At 30.2% G+C, this 18250-nt stretch overlaps 1 protein-coding gene across 8 annotated transcripts in view; it reads right to left on the minus strand.

The window, feature by feature from the left end:
* LOC107438772 (POU domain, class 2, transcription factor 3) overlaps window positions 1-18250 on the minus strand; it is a 545522-nt gene that overhangs the window by 18307 nt on the left and 508965 nt on the right. For all 8 annotated transcript variants that reach the window (XM_021144690.3, XM_043040146.2, XM_071180569.1 and 5 more), the window contains one exon: window positions 8760-8875. In XM_021144690.3, coding sequence (XP_021000349.1) covers window positions 8760-8875 — 116 coding nt within the window. The remainder of the gene's footprint in view (window positions 1-8759; window positions 8876-18250) is intronic.

Consider the following 18250-nt stretch of genomic DNA (forward strand, 5'->3'; position numbering starts at 1 on the left):
AACGTACATTTTACATTAAATTAAGCTACGTTTTTTTGACAAATTTTTTTTGTTTATTTTGCAATTATTATTTTACAGCATAATAAGCAATATATTTTTATGGCAGAAATTTTTTTCTGTGATAAAGTAAAGCGCATTTCACATCGTTATGAGCTGTGCCTTTTATGGCGGTAGTGCCAAATCACAGCATCACGAGGCAATATTTTTTTATTTATTTGATCACTTGTTTACAAACTTCAGGATGAACATTTGAAGTGTATTTCGGGAAAGTGATTTAGTTCTTAACACGTTGAATGCCACGCTAATTTTACATGGCTTCTCCGTCTGGCCAAAATGATTTTCTCAGGTATTGCATTAATTTCTTCAAACCATTTTAGCAACGATAATAATATAAAAAAATTAAAAGCATTAAAAATTTACTAGAATTACGTGTTTCTAATAACCTTGGGTTCGCCGGTCACCGGTGACCCCCCTTGGCGCTACGAACAAACTCAGTGCCGCTCACCGGTGATCCCCATGGCATTCAACGTGTTAACCATTTTAAGTGGCTTATTTAGTTGAATCAATAATAAAATAGTATGTTTCACAAATATTCGTACACAGACATAAATTATGTTTGAACATAGTCCCTATGTTTCCATTCATTTTTAACGCAAGTAAAAATATTATAATTAAAAGAAAAAAGAAACTTAACATTTATTAATATGCGAAGGAGCATTATTAATGTCCTACACTGTAGAAAAAAAAAGAATGATCAAAAGCACTTAAAGATGGTAATAATCATTGTGTTTCTGGCTGTGCAGGAATACCAAAAGGGTTGGATAATTTTTACCAAAGCTTTTTGATAATAATGTTGGAATAATTAGCAAAAATAGAAAAAGAGAACGATTTAATAATAAGTGAAAAAATAATGGTAAACGTAGTTAAATTCGGTAATTATATCGTGATGCTTTAGAGCATGGTATAAAACCCAGTAATTTGGCTAAATTTATTTTTTTGTATTTTTTATTAAATGTGTGGCAATAAGAACTTTAATTTTGAAAAGAATCTCTAGAATCTTTTCATTATCCATTATCTGATAATTGTTCTGAATTGTATTTGAAATAAAATTAAATATTATCTGATAAATTTACTGTAATGTTTGTTTGGTAATGGAATTTCTGTTTAAAACCCACACTGTAATTCTGATTAGTAAAGCAAAAATATGCGGCATTTAAACCATTCATTCGATAATTTTTCCGTTCCTACGGTAACTGTATAACCAGAAATTCTGGTTTTAAAAATAATAATTATTACCACACATTTAGTACGAAATCTGAAAAGTAAGTTTAACCTAATTGGTTTTTATACCACGCTTTAAGAGTATCACAAGAAAATTATCAAGTTTAATCACATTTACCAAATTTAATCCCATATTATAAAGCAATATTTTATTCTGAATTTTACTAAAATCATTACCAAAGCGCTTTGATAAAAATTACCTTTTGTATTTTTACTTTTTGTTGATGTTTTTTTATTTTTTGTGCTCTTGCTTTTTTTACTTTGTGTTTTACTAACAAAAATTATTTTTTGGTGTTTCCACAGGGTCAGAAACACGGTATATTTTACCATATTTTGGTAGTTTAGACCACACTTTTTCCTCAAATTATGATTAATTTACAGAGGAAAAACTATATATTATATATATATACTATTACATTAATATAATAATAATAATATATACCAGGGGTCACCAAGCTCCTTAATAGTCGAGCCATTTTTCGAAATTTGAAATTTTCCGCGAGCCGTAATTAAATACGTATTTGAAAGGTATGCAAAAAAGGTATTATTTTTTTTTTTTACATAAATTATATTTATAGAAAACATATAAGTAAAAGTACAAAATATGAGTATTGAATTTAAATATTAAAAATTAAACAAATTTATTTTACTTCTCTTGATAATTCTTTAAAATTTGGTGAATAATTGGTGACAGCACTTTTCAGTAATCCCTTGAGATGCTGGTTAGTTAATACTGATCGGTGTTTGGATTTCATGAATTTAAAAGTGGAATAAAATGATTCACATAAGTACGTTGCTCCGAATATTGAAATAATTTGACAAGCAGCCTTTTTTAATTCAGGATACTTCGATTCTGTTACAAAGTTCCAAAATTCAGTAATCGACGTCGATTTATATTTTAATTGTAGAGCTTGATCTTCTTGCATCTCTATAAATTCTAATTCTCCAGATGCTTTTTGTGTCATAATTATATTGGAAATGGAAAACTCACCTTGAATTAAACAACGTTTCACTTAGTTTTTCATATTTGTACTCAGTAATTTAAAAGACATTTTAAAACACATACGGAACGATAATAATTTTTTTTAAAAATACAATAGCACAAAAATGAAAAGGGAACTCGGGTACATTTATCGAGAGCCACAAATAATCCTTCAAAGAGCAGCACGTGGCTCGCGAGACGTAGGTTGGCCACCCCTGATATATGCTATATTATTTTTATTTTTAAACTATATATTAAAACTATAGACAATTATTTGTTCAGGCAAATGATAATTTTCTAGATGAAACAAAGCAATAAGTCTTTCAAACAATGGTAGACATATCTTCAGGAGTTAAGGAGAAAAAAAAGAGGGGTCTCAAGAGGTGGGAAGAAGGAAGGGGATGGGGTTAAAAAAAAAGCAATTTAACTGCTTCCCTTTGGATCTCTATCGGGGTGTAAGAACAGCCTTATGGCATATCATCTCGCACCGTAAGCACAGTGCTATCAAATAGGGTTGCCACACTATCATTTCCACTTTTTGTACATGCACTTTTCTTCACCCATCGCCAACATCTGCATTCTAAGCTATGCAATAACAACACAAGGAAAAAATAATGTTCAAGAGAAATCTCCAAAGCAATATTTACACTGAACCAGAAAAAAAAGTATGGTAAGTATGGTCAAAACTACAGAATATGGTAAAATTCATCGTGCTTCGGGCTCTATGGAACAAACACCCAAAGAATGACGGTAAATTTTTATCGGCGCTATGTTAATGATTAAATATAGTTAAAAAAAATTAACAATTAAATATGGTTAAATATACGACTTATTAAAATTTGGATTTCTCAGGAACTATTCGACCGATTTCGCTCAAATTTTTTATTTAGCCATGCAAACTTGCATACTTTAAAATGATCTATAAATTGCATACTTTAAAACTTAACATTTTTCGACTATTATTAAATAAAATAATAAAAAATAATAAATATATTCTAATTTTTTTTTGCATGGAATTATCTTTGGATAAATGTATTGGATAATTGTGTGCAAAAATGTTTCGATTCACTTAATAAATATAGCGAAATATGCAAAAAGAAAAATGAACATTAAGGGGTCCAAAATTCTGATCACTCTCCTGACCAAACTATGGGGGTCATTTTTCCCAGATTGCGGCTGTCCCCTCTATTTTGTAGGTCAGAAACCAGAATCCGTCGAAAAAAAGGTATGTTTATTCAGAAAGTACGTTTTGTGTCTTATTTCATAAATTAAAATATCGTCTGCACTAATTAATTAGCATATTTGAGGTCACCTCCCTGAACCATTAAGCTTGAATCCTACAACGTGAAAATCCGATCATTCGATCAAAAGTTATTCTAAGTGATTCATTTTTTTTGGAGCATTGTACATTTTACGAATGTTCTTAAAAGGTTTTTCAGATGTGTTAAACTTAAATATCATGAAATGTTTACGACTGGAACAAATTATAAAGAAAAAAAAATTCGTCAGTTAAGACTCAATACGTAATTATAGAATCAATAAAAAGGTTTTCAATTTATCTTAGTTTATAGATATACCCCAGCAAAGAATTGAATAAAATTTTAATGAAGTGCTTAAAAAAAACAAACCATAAACAATTTTGACCTATTAAGAACAATTTATAACTGATAGATAAATCTAGTAAAAAATAACCATCAAAATTCATCTAAAGAAAAAAAATATGTTTTTGCGTTAATTAGGAGCTTTTTCAAATTAATGCAGATCAATCAAATTTTTTGTTTACTCTTTAAGAGTATTATAAAAACGTAAAACATATTAAATTTCAGATTTTTTTTTAAAATTTAAAAATTATGAAAATTTGAAATAAATTAAATTAATAAGGAATATTTTTAAAAAAAAGGCACATCGATACCCAGTTTGGGTATTGATAATAAATTATTTCCAAGACCTAATTCAAATAAAGTACATCATTCACAGGATGGTTATTCACATATACTTATTAATAATACTATATTTATTTCCTATATTCATTAAAAATTTTTAATACATATATTATTTTTTTCACTCAATAAAAGATGCCAAGCCAATTAATGGCGGTAAATAAAACAAAAGGAAAAGATTCTAGAGATAAAATCTCTTTCATAGTAACCTGGCACAAAGAAAATCGAGCGGTCATTCTGCATACGTAGGGCCTCAGATGCAAATCGCCAGGGTGACGTTAGTCATTCGATGCCCCCCACCTAAATCCTCATCTCTCGCTCATTGGACAATGCGAATCACGTGGTCGGGCAGTAAAAATGGCCCCTCAGGCCTTTCCCCCCGACTGACCACCAGATCTATTTTGGGGGAGAACAAGGAATCAAGACGAAAAGCTCCTTTGGTACGTAAATTTACCTCTCGCTCGCTTTGAATAAAGGAAGATGAATATCACATTGGATTGGGGGAGCGTAAATCACATACGTCCCCCCACACACACAGATCGATATCAAGTTCTAACACATAGTGATGAGCCAAAGCTATAAAAATTACCGTCTTTGAGGTACTAAGGCACCGGAAGCTATTTATATCCATATTATTTCCGGTTTCTAAATTTTTGAATTGGAAAAATATAGAAGATAGGGCGAAGCAGTGGAACGAAAAAATATAATACTAGAGAAAATCTAAGTGGGTGCTAGAATTGGTGGTTGTTTCTCCGAATGTTTTCGCTTCACTGCATATGAACTATATCGGCAGAGAAAACACTTTTACAGAATTTAAAGGGGGAATACTTTCTAGTTAGAATATTTGTTTATTCTATTAATTTTACACACATTATAAATAGTTTTAAATTATTTATTTTTATTTAGTGAACATCATTTGGTTCAAAGCAATTCATGCAGAAGATACATAATTGCAAAAAAAGATGTAAGTAATTTTTAGTTTCTAGTTTCAATCAGAATTATTTATTATTATATTTACTAAGATTTTGTGTTTTGCACTATTCGTCAAAGAACTATATTTGTTGTAAATGAGAAAATGTAAATAAATACGCATCAATCAATCAATAATCCAATAAAGATAAACAAGTAATTTTTGTGAGGAATAATAAAGTTTAGTAACAATGTTTGAATAGGGGTTTTTAAGATACCCTTTTACACACTTAACCGTGAGTCAGCGTTTGAAATAGTTGGTATAAATGATAAAAAATAAAAGTTCAGATCATGAAATATGGATACTACGTATATTAATAATACGTTTAATTTCACAAAAAATGATTCAATCACTTCTTGAATCGATTAGATGATATTTCTCTGAATATTTAATAATAATAAAAAATAACAAATTATAAAATAGTAATAATATTACAAAAACGCAAATCATATAAAAGCAAATTTTCCAAACCAAATTAATTGAACTAGCTGCTGTCCACTATTTTGCAAGCCCGGAAGTACTTTGATTTCAATTTTAACCATCTTCAAAAGATGTTCGCGATATAGTCTAAGTTCTCTAAGGAAGTTTAGTAATAATTCAAAATCTGTCCATTAGTATGAGTTCGGGATATTTTAGGATAGTAGGCAGATGAAGTATAATCATCTCTGTTGTGAGATAAGATAGCATCCCAATGCTCCATTACGTGCTGTACTAACTTTCTCAAGCACCTCTTAAGTCATAACTTGAGTATCATATAATAAATATGCCATTGCTCGGAAAGCGTAAGCTCCGTCACCAAAAATAGGCCTGACAGTATGTGGCACCATAGCACCGTTTATGTTTTCTACAGCCATTTTAGAAAGAATCAAAAATAAATCTAAATAATTAACAAGTTAACTTACTTTAAATTAACGTAACTAAGTTTTTTTTTCTATAAAAGTACAAAATTATCTAAATAAATAATTCGCAAAGCGCAAACTCCGTCATCTAAAATAGGCGTGACAGTATGTGGCATCATAGCACCGTTTATGTTTTCTACAGCCATTTTAGAAAGGATCAAAAATAAATCTAAATAATTAACAAGTTAACGTATTTTAAATTAACGTAACCAAGTTTTTATTTCTATAAAAGTACAAAATTATCTAAATAAATAGCTTATTTTAAGTTATATATTAGATAATTTAGGTTTAGACGATAAATAAATTATCACGGATAATTATTTCACTACTTAAATTATTAATTATGACAGCATAACAAAAAGAATTTAAACAAATATTTACAAATTTTTTAACACAATTTAAACTATTGTTTAAAACAACAGTTTAACAAAATAAATCTTGACAAATACTCAACGTATAATTAATAATTTAACACTAAATAAGCTATCACTTAACAAACAAAAGGAATTAAATACACGCATCTAACAAAACAAGACAAAATGAATTAAACAATTCTAAATAAAAAAAATTAATCTAACAAAAAAAACTGTTCATTTAACAAAACATAACAACATCAAACAAAATGAATGTAACTATATAATTAACGCATTACTGGTTATTTAACACTATTTAAATTTATTACTAAAGATAACCTAACAAAATGATTTATTGCAGATGACAACATAGCAAAAAGAATCTAAACAAATACTGAATGTATAATAATTTAACAATAAATAAACTATCACTTAACAAGCAAAACACATCTAACAAAACAAAGCGAAACAAAATGAATCGGACAAATCTAACACAACAAAATGAATTTAACAAAAAAACTATTCATTTAACACAACAAAACATCAAACGAAATGAATCTAACTAAATAATTAACGAATTGCTAATTATTTAATACTGCTTAAATTTATTACCTAACCTAATTAAATGAATTAGTACAGATGACTATAGTGTTGCCAATTTAGTTAGAGAAATAAAAGCGTTTTTAGTGCGATTTAAGAGAAATAAATATATAGGTGAAAAATCATAACTAAACATTTTTTATATTAAAAGCTGTTTTAAAAAAATATGCATTGATAGAAAAATATTTTAATTCTTTTGAAAAAATAATAGTAATATTATAATTTTGTTACGAAATAGAACAATATAGCTTATAATAGTAACCCTTTGCGCTAAAATTTAAGTAGATTACAAACAGCGTTAAAAATAATAAAAGTAAAATTTTTATTTTAAATACTAAATGGGTTTAGGTGTCACACAAATAACTTCTAACAATATTGATTAACCCCTTAACGATCGGTTAATTTTCAAGAAAACGGTCATAAATGTGTCTATTTTTTTTATCCCTGTAAATTGATTAGTGCTGACATCTAGTTTAAAATTAATTAACTATCTACAATTACCCTAAAAATATCCTGGTACTGCCATCTGGTGTGTAAAATGAGAAATAAAATGTTTTACGGGCAAAAGAAATGAATTAGTTTTATTCTTATTGGCGCGTTACTATTGAACACTCCAGCCCGGAAATACCACGGGAGCGAGAAATAGAGGGCGAAACCTTACCCCGCCATTTTCACGGAAGCGAGAAGGAAGGGGTTAGTTGTACATTGATCTCAATTAGTGTGATGTAACCTCTGACGAATTATATTAACCCTGCTTTCCCATTAACTTATTCTACCGATGAAGGTGTACTTATGTGACAGAAAAACACGTTTAGAATTTTAAATTTTTTTTTTACAAAATGTTCTTAAACTTTGTTTTTAATCTATTTCCAGATACGGGTTTTGTTTCAATCTTATTCTCGTCCTATTTAGTGGAAAAAGGTCTCGAGAAGATTTAGCAATCAACAATCGATTAGAAATACGCGCAGATTTGGCTGCAAATAAAAATCGCATGAGTGCGAACGCTAAGATGGGAACAGTGTAAATGGGTGTTAGGAATTAATAGATCTTGCTAATTGGAAGATTGCGGATGAAAGCAAAGCATAAGCATAACTGTCAATGCGCAAATTTTAAGGCTAGTTTAATGAATGCCTCTTTTTATCTTAGTGAGCACTCAAATAAAATATTTTGGATTTTTAATAGTGTCTTTTAAAGCTCTTTTGCGAAAAAAAAACACAGTTTTAGTGCATAGAGCAAAGCTATAATTTTAAACTATGTCTACACGAGCTTTGAGGCTCTTACTCAAACAAGGTTCCCGCTCAGTTTTCAGAAAAAATAACTAACTAAATAAATAAATAATAAAAAAAATAGTGACTTTCTAGGACTTAAAATCAAATTTTTTCTAGGACCTATTTGGTAATATATTAACTTTAAAATACATGTCAACCAGATTTTAAAATTACGTTGAGGTAGAAAATATGTATTAAGCACAAAGCTTAGCTGACTAAATAAAACTGAAAAATTTATTTTCAATCCACCCAGTTCTCGATTGGTTCAGGTCAAATGAATGGGTCCGTCCTATAAACGGGCTGTGAGGCGCGTGCGACTGAAGTCATATTTTTGGCCATAGATGGCGCCACTGAAAAACAAGAAACGCATCCTCTGCCCTAAAATACGCTTGATTTCACCAAGCAGGCTTGCTGATATTAGCAAGTGGCATTAGAAACAATAGGATTATTATGAAACATGATTTACCAGATTAAGCGCTTTTTCTGAATCGACACTGTCTTCATCTTGCCTGAGGTCAACCGAGTCATGACTAGTGCTGCTGTCTTGGGTGTCGTTCGAGAGATCGCCATTCATCCCGGAATCTGCAGAAGAAAGGAAAAACATACGATAAGTACACTTGAATATATGATAAGTATACTACACTACTATAAGTATATGATAAGTATACTACACTACTATGAGTATATGATAAGTATACTACACTACTATAAGTATATAATAAGTATACTGCATTACTATAAGTATATTTTTGATGTACTCGTGTCAGAATGTCTAACGGTAAATAACGGATGTGCGATAACTATGAATGACGATAAATATCCACAATAATGTCACGAGTATTATCAACAACGATAATAATAAGATACGATACTAATATGATATTACCGAAATGATTACCGGCAAATTAAATAACGATAACTACTCGAATATAGTCAGTAACAATGATTATAGAAGACGATATTATCGTGGTGTAATGATTATGAAATATTGGCAAATGTAAAAATAACGAAATGTAGTTGGAGAAATATCACAATCAATACACATATCAATATACATATTATCATCATATCGAAATAACGATATATACTTACGATATATTACGATATTTAAATTTCGATATCGCTCAAAACTAACTTTTATATTTAATTACCCACAAATTTAATATATTAATACATATTAAACAAGAAATGTAAAAATGCATTTACAAGAACCAGATTTTAAATGGATAAATGAAAAATTATAAATTAATTTTAACAATTAGTTTTTATTTAAATCGACAAGGAAAATCTGGTTTTAAGGAACTAATTTTTCAAAAAGTATAACCCAAACTTTTACATTCAACTACATACAACAACATTTTAAATTTAGGACTAACAAACTAGAGCGATTCAGCATATATGGGATCAGGAATCCTTACTAAACTATTTGTGTAATGTTAACCGAATCTTCAGATCGTTGAAATGCTCTTGTTGTTTTCTGAAAAATTACTTTCCTTCTCTTGATAACAACTTGGTTATAATTATTATGTGTGTTGGAGCACGAACATGCTTAACTTCTTTATATAATTTATTCCCCAGGCTCTTGCTTCCTAAACCAGTCAAACAGATTTATTCCCTAGGCTCTTGTTTCCTAAACCAGTCAAACAAATTTATTCCCGAGGCTTTTGCTTCCTAAACCAGTCAAATAGATTTATTCCCGAGGCTCTTGCTTCCTAAACCAGTCAAACAGATTTATTCCCTAGGCTCTTGCTTCCTAAACCAGTCAAACAGATTTATACCCTAGATTCTTGCTTCCTGAACCATTCAAACAGATTTATTCCCTAGGCTCTTGCTTCATAAACCAGTCAAACAAATTTATTCCCTAGGCTCTTGCTTCCTAAACTAGTCAAACAGATTTATTCCCTAGGCTTTTGCTTCCGAAACCAGTCAAACAGATTTAATCTCCAAGCTCTTGCTTCCTAAACCAGTCAAAATCTTCATATCAGCGTATGAATAAATATAGTTTACTCTCATTCTTATGAAAACAATCACGTAAAATGTTGCGATTAATAATTAAAATTTAATAAGAAAACAGCAACAACAAAATATTTATTTGTTCGAAAGGAATAATCAGCTCTCTTTGAAAAAGAATAAATTGGATCTCACACAGAACCAAAGCCAATCGAAAAAAACAAAATCGCATTACATAGAATTCTATTCAAACAGCCTTAAATGTTAGAACGGTGGACAGCACGGGATTCGCAAACGTAAGAAGAAAAAAAAAAATTCGAGAAAAGAACGAATTTAGACTCCTCTACACTATTTTTTCTTCCGAATTTCAGGAAAGCGCTCTCATTTCCAATCTCGTTTGCGATCGCACTGACCGCTCTGGACTTGCGAGGAGGCGGTAGAAAGAAAAAAAAAAGAAGAAAAAAAAAAAGGGACACACACATTGCATCAAGAAATCTAATCGTAGAGTACACAAGATGAAGTGGTGGGAGGGTAGAAGTACTGGACGTGTTCGAACGGAATATGAGATCAAAAGTTTCGCTCCCGTTTCATCATTTCGCTGAGGAGATTTCCAGAAACAGGAAGATAGTTCCATCCCTCCAATACACATATATCGATATTGTAGCAGAAATCTGCACATGTAGCGAATTTTTTTTTTTTAAACATCTCTAACTTGGTGGCACCTGAGACCACTTTTCATAAATGTGTTGCATCTTGAAGAAATGGGATAAATACAGTTTGAATAAATACGCGACGTGAGAGAAGGAAACTGAGACAGGATATTTTTAAAAAAAAGTAATTGGGATTTAAGACACGAGAAATGGCCACGCATAGTTGAGGGAGAGAATTTTAGTTTTTAGAAACAAAAAGATTTAATTTATTGTAATAAAGTAAACTTTGATAGGGTATCAGCAAGAGGTTTGAACACACATGGAATATATTTTTTATATAAACATGGAGGCACATACGGTTACTTTTATTGCATCGCGAGAAATTGTATATCACTGCATTGCAAGAAATTGCATATCACTATATCACGGGAAGTTAGAAAAGAAAAATGGAGAGACGTGGTGGCTCAGGAGATAGACCGCTCGCCTCCCAATGAGATGACCTAGGTCCGATCCCATGGGTTGGCTGGTGGATTCGAATTCTGCTCCTGGCTCGATCCGATCACACTACTGACATAAACTATCTTTAGTGGTGTATGGATCTTGGGTTAGAATCCCTTTGCTGTTGGGCTAACCATGGTAGGTTTACGTGGTTTTCCTTTCCATGTGATGCAAATGTGATGTAAAAGTCAGTAATGTAATGTCAGCAAAAAGTGCATGCAAATGCATTGTGAGGTATTGAAAGAGAAAACTAGAGATTACTAGAAAAAAAAGCCACTTTTATCTTCTCTATGTAGTCATATCGTAATGGTAAAAAATCTGCATACGAGTAGAACATTTTTATTCTATATTTTTAACTTGGTTGCACAAACGACTTTTATAGCATAACATTCTATCTTATTTTTTTTTTGTTCATCATTGCATAGTGATAAAAAATTGCTTTATATATATATTTTTTATTTCATAAAGAAGTATATAATATTTAGAAATAAAATATTTTCAAAATTGAAATATTTAATTGATTTAAAAAAAAACTTCTTAAAAACTATTTAACTTATTTCTGGGGAAAAAAATAGTTAACCTAAAGCACTTTAACAAAAGTACCTGTGCTAAGCGAAGTCAAGTAAAAAGCTCTACTGCATTTTTTAGTTATTGATTGATTTTTTTCTCCTCTTTGAAAGTTACAATTGGTAAGAATAGAAAGAATAAAGAAAAATAACAATATACCTTTCACTACATTAGATATCAGACTAACAACTGAAGACTTAACCCCCGCATCTCTTACAAATACAACGACACCCCCTTTACTGTTCGCTTTCTTTGAGTTATGACTAATGGACCAGCTAACTCCTACAACTTTTGACGTAGGTGGACTTCTCCTGACCTCCCCTCACCATATCCTCAACATTCGAATATATATCTACAGATGCGTATTGGAGGAAAAATATGAGAAGAAAAGCAATGTAAGTCGAACAGAATTTTCAATAAAAAAGATTTTATCACAAATATATATTGAATAAGGAATGACCAACGAAAAAATTTTTTAATAAAAGTTTCTTGGGTATGGTCATTATTTAGAGGATCAATTAGCATCCATACGCGGTTTATTGCCCTATAACTATATGATACAGCTTGTGTAAGCTTAATTATAGAACAAAACTGATATTTACGTCTTAGTCAATAACGGAACCATGCAAAGTACATACAGAACAAAACAGTCTTCATTCAGTTATCGAACAAGATATTGCGATTGCTTTTAAATTAATTGCATGCCATATAACTTAACTGAGGAATTAAACTGGTGCTTTTGTTGAATTCAACGGAAAACCAAAGAACCAACCAAAGAATATACAAAAAAAGTTATCTGGTAATATATTTATATTACCCACTAGATCGGTGTTAAAAATTAACCACATGCCATAAAGCAGCTAAATGCTTGTGACGTATTCAACGGGAAATAATGGATAGACAAAAGCATTTGAAAAAAACAAAGAAAATATCTTTTGATAGTTTCTTGGCAACTCGATTCTTCTAACATCTAAATAGAGTGTTTCAAATTAACTGCATGCCTAGAATTTAACTAAGGAACAAAATTGGGTGTTTGTGAAGAATTCAATGGAAAAATAATACATAAACAAAAGCATATGGAATAAACAAAGTAAACATCTTCTGATAGTTACCAGACGATATATATTTCCATTAAACCCTAGATTGATTGCCTAAACTTTGCCATAAGTAAAGAATTGCTGCTAACATTCAATTCAACAAAAAATATACATCATATGAAATATTAAACTGTACAATTCAATGGAAAAACAGTAGAAGGTAAAATAGATATTTAAACCAACAAAATATCGTTTGAATACCGAAAGTGATTTGTATAATTCAATAGAAGAATAGCAGAAGATTAGATGTGTAGAGTCTAAATATCGTCTGAATACTGAAACTGATTTGTACAATTCAATAGAAAAATAGTAGAAGATTAGATGTGTAAAGAGTCTAAATATCGTCTGAATACTGAAACTAATTTGTACAATTCAATATAAGAACAGTAGAAGATAGAGTAGACAAGTTAACATACAAAACATCATCAGAATATTGAATTGATCAATTCAAAGGAGAATCAGTAGAAGACAAAATAGATGTGTAAATGGGCTATAAATCTTCAGCTGAATAAGTGTATATGATAATTACGCTTTTAAAATATCTTTCAAACCACTACTGTTACGATTTTTTTTCTCCGGCTAGCATGTAATAAAAATGTAATTTTCTAGATCCAAGCATATACCAGTGTTCTCCTAAATATCCAGATGGGAGTTTGGTAGATATATATACTCTTCATCTAGATCGCCACATCAGAGCGACAGATGTTTCTGATGGAGGGGAAATGTATTCTCGCTTTCCATTGTTGGTTCCACCGGTAGCAACGACTGACCTATGTCCAGTGTTCTCCTCCCGAATTCAACAAAGGAGCGGGTGGTCCAGGTGACCACGCTCTTTTGTCCACGGCGCTGATTACGGCGCCTCTTTTATTCCAGGTAGAATGACAAAGAAAGGAGATTCTGTATTTCATTAAAATAAAACTCCTTAAATACCTGTATATAATTTTAGACACTGTATCCAATTCATTCGAAGAACAACGGAGAGATTGCCATTTTGTTTAAAAGTTGTTTATGATTTATCCAAGACATAAGAAACAGTCCTGGGTCTCATTTGACTGTTACTTAAGACAGCAGTCAAAGGACCCCCTGGTTTGAATAAACAACTTCCTTCTGACATGTGTCGTTTTCTAGGAAGAATCGAGAGATGATTGAAATTTTGTTCAAAGCTGTCCATGGTTGCCCGAGGTATAACAGTTATATTGGACTTCTTTCTGAAGTGTGTGCTTTTGAGGAAGAATCGAGAGACGATAATAGTTTTGTTTAAAAGTTTTTTACTGTTATCCAAGTTATAACAGTCATGGACGACCTTGGTTTAAATGAACACCTTTCTTCTGACTGGTGTTGTTTCCAAAGAAGAATAGAGATTTGATTGAGAATTTTTGTCAAAGATGTCCATGGTTACCCAAGTCATAACAGTCAAATGAGACCCAGGTTTGAACGGCAGCCTCCTCTTGACTTGTAGTTTTCAGGAAGAATCGAGAGAGGATTGCGATTTTGTTTGAAAATTTTTATAATCGACATAACATTCATAGATGAACGTGGTTTGAATGAACAACTTCCTTCTGACATGTGTCGTTTTCTAGGAAGAACCGAGAGATGATTGAGATTTTGTTTAAAGCTATCCATGGTTGTCCAAGACATAACAGTCATACGCTATCTTGGTTTGAATGGACAACTTCCTTCTGACGTGTATTTTCGAGGAAAAAAAAATCGAGAAATGATTTCGTTTAAAAGCTGTTCAAGATATAACAGTCACATGAGATCTAGATATGAATGACAGCTTCCTCCTGGCATCTGCTTTTGAAGAAGAATTAAAAGATTTTGTTTAAATGCTGCTTAGTATTATCCAAGACATAATAGTCCCAAGCTATTCAGCTTTTTTTTTTACTTGGCATTTTAAGAATATTTAAACGTGTTAAAGTATAAAAAAGTATCTTTCAGATATTTTTCGTTAATTAGAAGTTTTTAACCATATATTTTTCCAGTCAAGTGAATCTTGTCCATTTAAGATGTGAAGAAATAAATTCTAAGTAAACACAAACATTTTATTAAGTTAAAATAATTATAAACTTTTGAAATATCATACGCCTAAGCTCAAAATTACAGGAAAAATAATCTATCTAAATTTTAACTTAAATAAAAAAGGAAACCTCAATGCATTATTAAAAGTCGTCAAAATTTATGTTATAATACTGTTAAAACTTTAGGAGCATATATGTAACAGCAATATCGATTAAAGCACCTCAAACTTCATGCTTTCTATAGTTCTACTATGGTTCAACTACAATGGTTTCTACAATTATGGATATTACGCTTCAACGTAAAGGGAACCATGGTTGGATTCTATGTCATATTAAGGTTGCTGCAAATTTGCCCAATATTATGCGTCAAATGTTGAATGTTTTTATGAATGCTTAATCAATATATAACTGAATATCAATATATTTTTTTTTTGCTTCACTTTGCCATAAAATTAAACTTCGCATTCTCAAAAAAATTTTTTTTTTCAACATTGAGCCATACTAAAGGTAGAAATAAGTATTTGATGGGTATATAACTGAAAAATTAAAAAAAAAAAATCATATTTCTGCTTTACTTTGTTATAAATTTAAACTTTGTAATCTCAAAAGAGAGTTCAGCCAAATCAAGATGAACCACAATGCCATGTAATAAAATATAAGAAGTATGATAACATAGTTCAAGACGCTCTAAAATTTCTAACAGAAAAATAATAAGATATTTACGCATTGCAAATAAAAATTTTGTTAAACATGTAACAGATTTAGCGGGGTAATCATACAGTTTCTCAACATCCGAGAAAAGTGATTTGAAATTGCTTATTTATTGGATACATACAGATGTAGTGGGATTATCATACAATTTCTCAACGTCTGAGAAAATAACATTAGAATTGTTATTACTTATTTATTGCATGCATAGATTAGTCGGTGAATGCTATTATCATGCACTTTATAAAAAAAACCTTATGTTATTATCATGTATCTACTCTGCACGTGTATAGATTGTTAAAGAAGAATGGAAAAAAATCAATGAACTTAATCTGATAAAACAAATACAAGCGATTATAATCTAATCGTGATACGGTTGAAAAAAATACTACGCCAAATAACTATTTGATACAAAGCATAATGTATATGTGCATATTAAGAGAAACGTAGAAATTCTGGAATCAATAAGAGTATTTAAGAAGTTTAGAGCCAAAATAAATAAGTAGAATTGTTTTTTAAAAGTTTGTATTTCAAAAAAATCTGTGATATTTAATAAACGAAATAACTCAATTATAAAGTTTAATTATTTATTTCATAAAATGGAGATCTTTTAAAAAATAATTCAAGCCTTTTTTTTAAAAATTCAAGATATTTAAAATACAAACTATGAACTTAATATTACAGAGATCGAACTCGAATTTTATTTGCGTAAATTATGGGTGTCAAAATGCTAAAAGTTAGTGTTCTATATTTTTTATATTATAATTAATCAGAAAAAAACCTTCCTAATTTCATGAAAAAAGAATTTTTTTCTTTGCTTCTAATGCTGATTACTTTATCAAATAGGCTAACAATACAAATCATTAATTAAAACTCCTGTAAACTTTGTTATTATCGCAAATAACAAAGTTATGATCAGTTTAACTTATGAGTACTTAAATGTTCAGAGCTAGCTAATGTTAATTTAGAGTATCACGATATTTAGAGAAATAATGAATACCATAAATTAAACATTTCAGATGGGATTCATGATTAATGAGAATTTAATTTTAGAAATCAAATATTTCATTTATAAACGCTCATTTATAAATATAAAAAATTAAATTATTAAGTTAAAAGACTAACAGGTACGCCATGCTATAATTGTCTCAAAAACCAAATGAATTCTAGATTTTTAAGATTAAAATTGAAAATGAATTTTGATAAAAAGCTTATTCGATCTATTCTGCTTTATAGCATGTAATGCTGGGCAATAACCAAGTTACATGAAAATAAATCATTGACCTTTGAATGGAAAATCTTAGAAGAAAATATTTGGTGGAGTCCATGACAATAATTGCTGGAGGTCCTTGTTTAACTTTGGAATTTACCAATAGTGCAATCAACCTGATATTATTAAAATCATAAAGTCAATAGCCTACGATGGCCAGGACAACTATTCCAATCTTATAATACAAACACAGTATAAAAAGCTCACATACACTAATCCCATGGGAAACAGAAAACGGATAAAACCACATATTAGGTGGCTTGACACGGCGGAGAAGGACTTTCATATAATAAATCAAAGAAACTGGAAGAGCCTTGCTGCGGATAAGATCAAAGACTACTTGGGATGGTATTGGCCTGTAATAGGCTGTAGGACCTTGCAAGAAGAAGAAGTTAAAAAAACTATTCAAAAAATTCTCATTCTTTTATTTTGATGGGTGGGACTTTTGCATAAAATTAGCGTCACATCCAAGAAAACATGAAAGAGTATAAATATTTTTAATTACAGTCGGATCTCTATTTAACTAAGTCGCTAAATCCCGATAATAAGTTCGTTATATGGAAAATTCGTTAAATAGAAAATCACATTTTGAAATACTTAAACGACATGAAACAGGTTTCAAATTCATAAATACTAGACCTAGTTAAAATAGCAATGGATACCCCTTTATATTGTAAAGTAGTATCTACTATTTATTTTATAAATTTTATCTTAAAAGAAATCTGCATGGAATCATGCTATATACATTTTCAACTAAAAAAAGCTACATTTATGCATAAAATTATAGCTGCATTTATTATAAAAGTAATTTTAAGCATACATTACCACATGCGTTCTAAAGTTTAATTGCTACTGATAAAATCAGTTAATTTTGTCGTTTATGTTTTCGCTTGAAATGCGAATAAAAAAAAAGTGATTTTACAACTTTCTCTAAAAGTTAAGTGGCTTCGAAATTCCATTCAAGATCATTTCCCCCATGAAATGTGTTAACAAGTTTAAAATGTTCTGAAATATTTTGGGAAATAGGGAAAGTGGATCTCAAAGAAAAGTTCGTTAAATAGAAAATTCACTTCTCTATTTGGAAGTTATTTTACGAAGAAATTTCCAAAATGAAAAAATTCCTTGAAAAAATTCGCAAAATGGAAGTTCGTTATATAGAAGTCCGACTGTATACTGTAAAGTCTGGAAGGATAGTTTAT

This window comes from Parasteatoda tepidariorum, chromosome 5 (genome assembly GCF_043381705.1).
Source record: "Parasteatoda tepidariorum isolate YZ-2023 chromosome 5, CAS_Ptep_4.0, whole genome shotgun sequence".
NCBI lineage: Eukaryota > Metazoa > Arthropoda > Arachnida > Araneae > Theridiidae > Parasteatoda > Parasteatoda tepidariorum.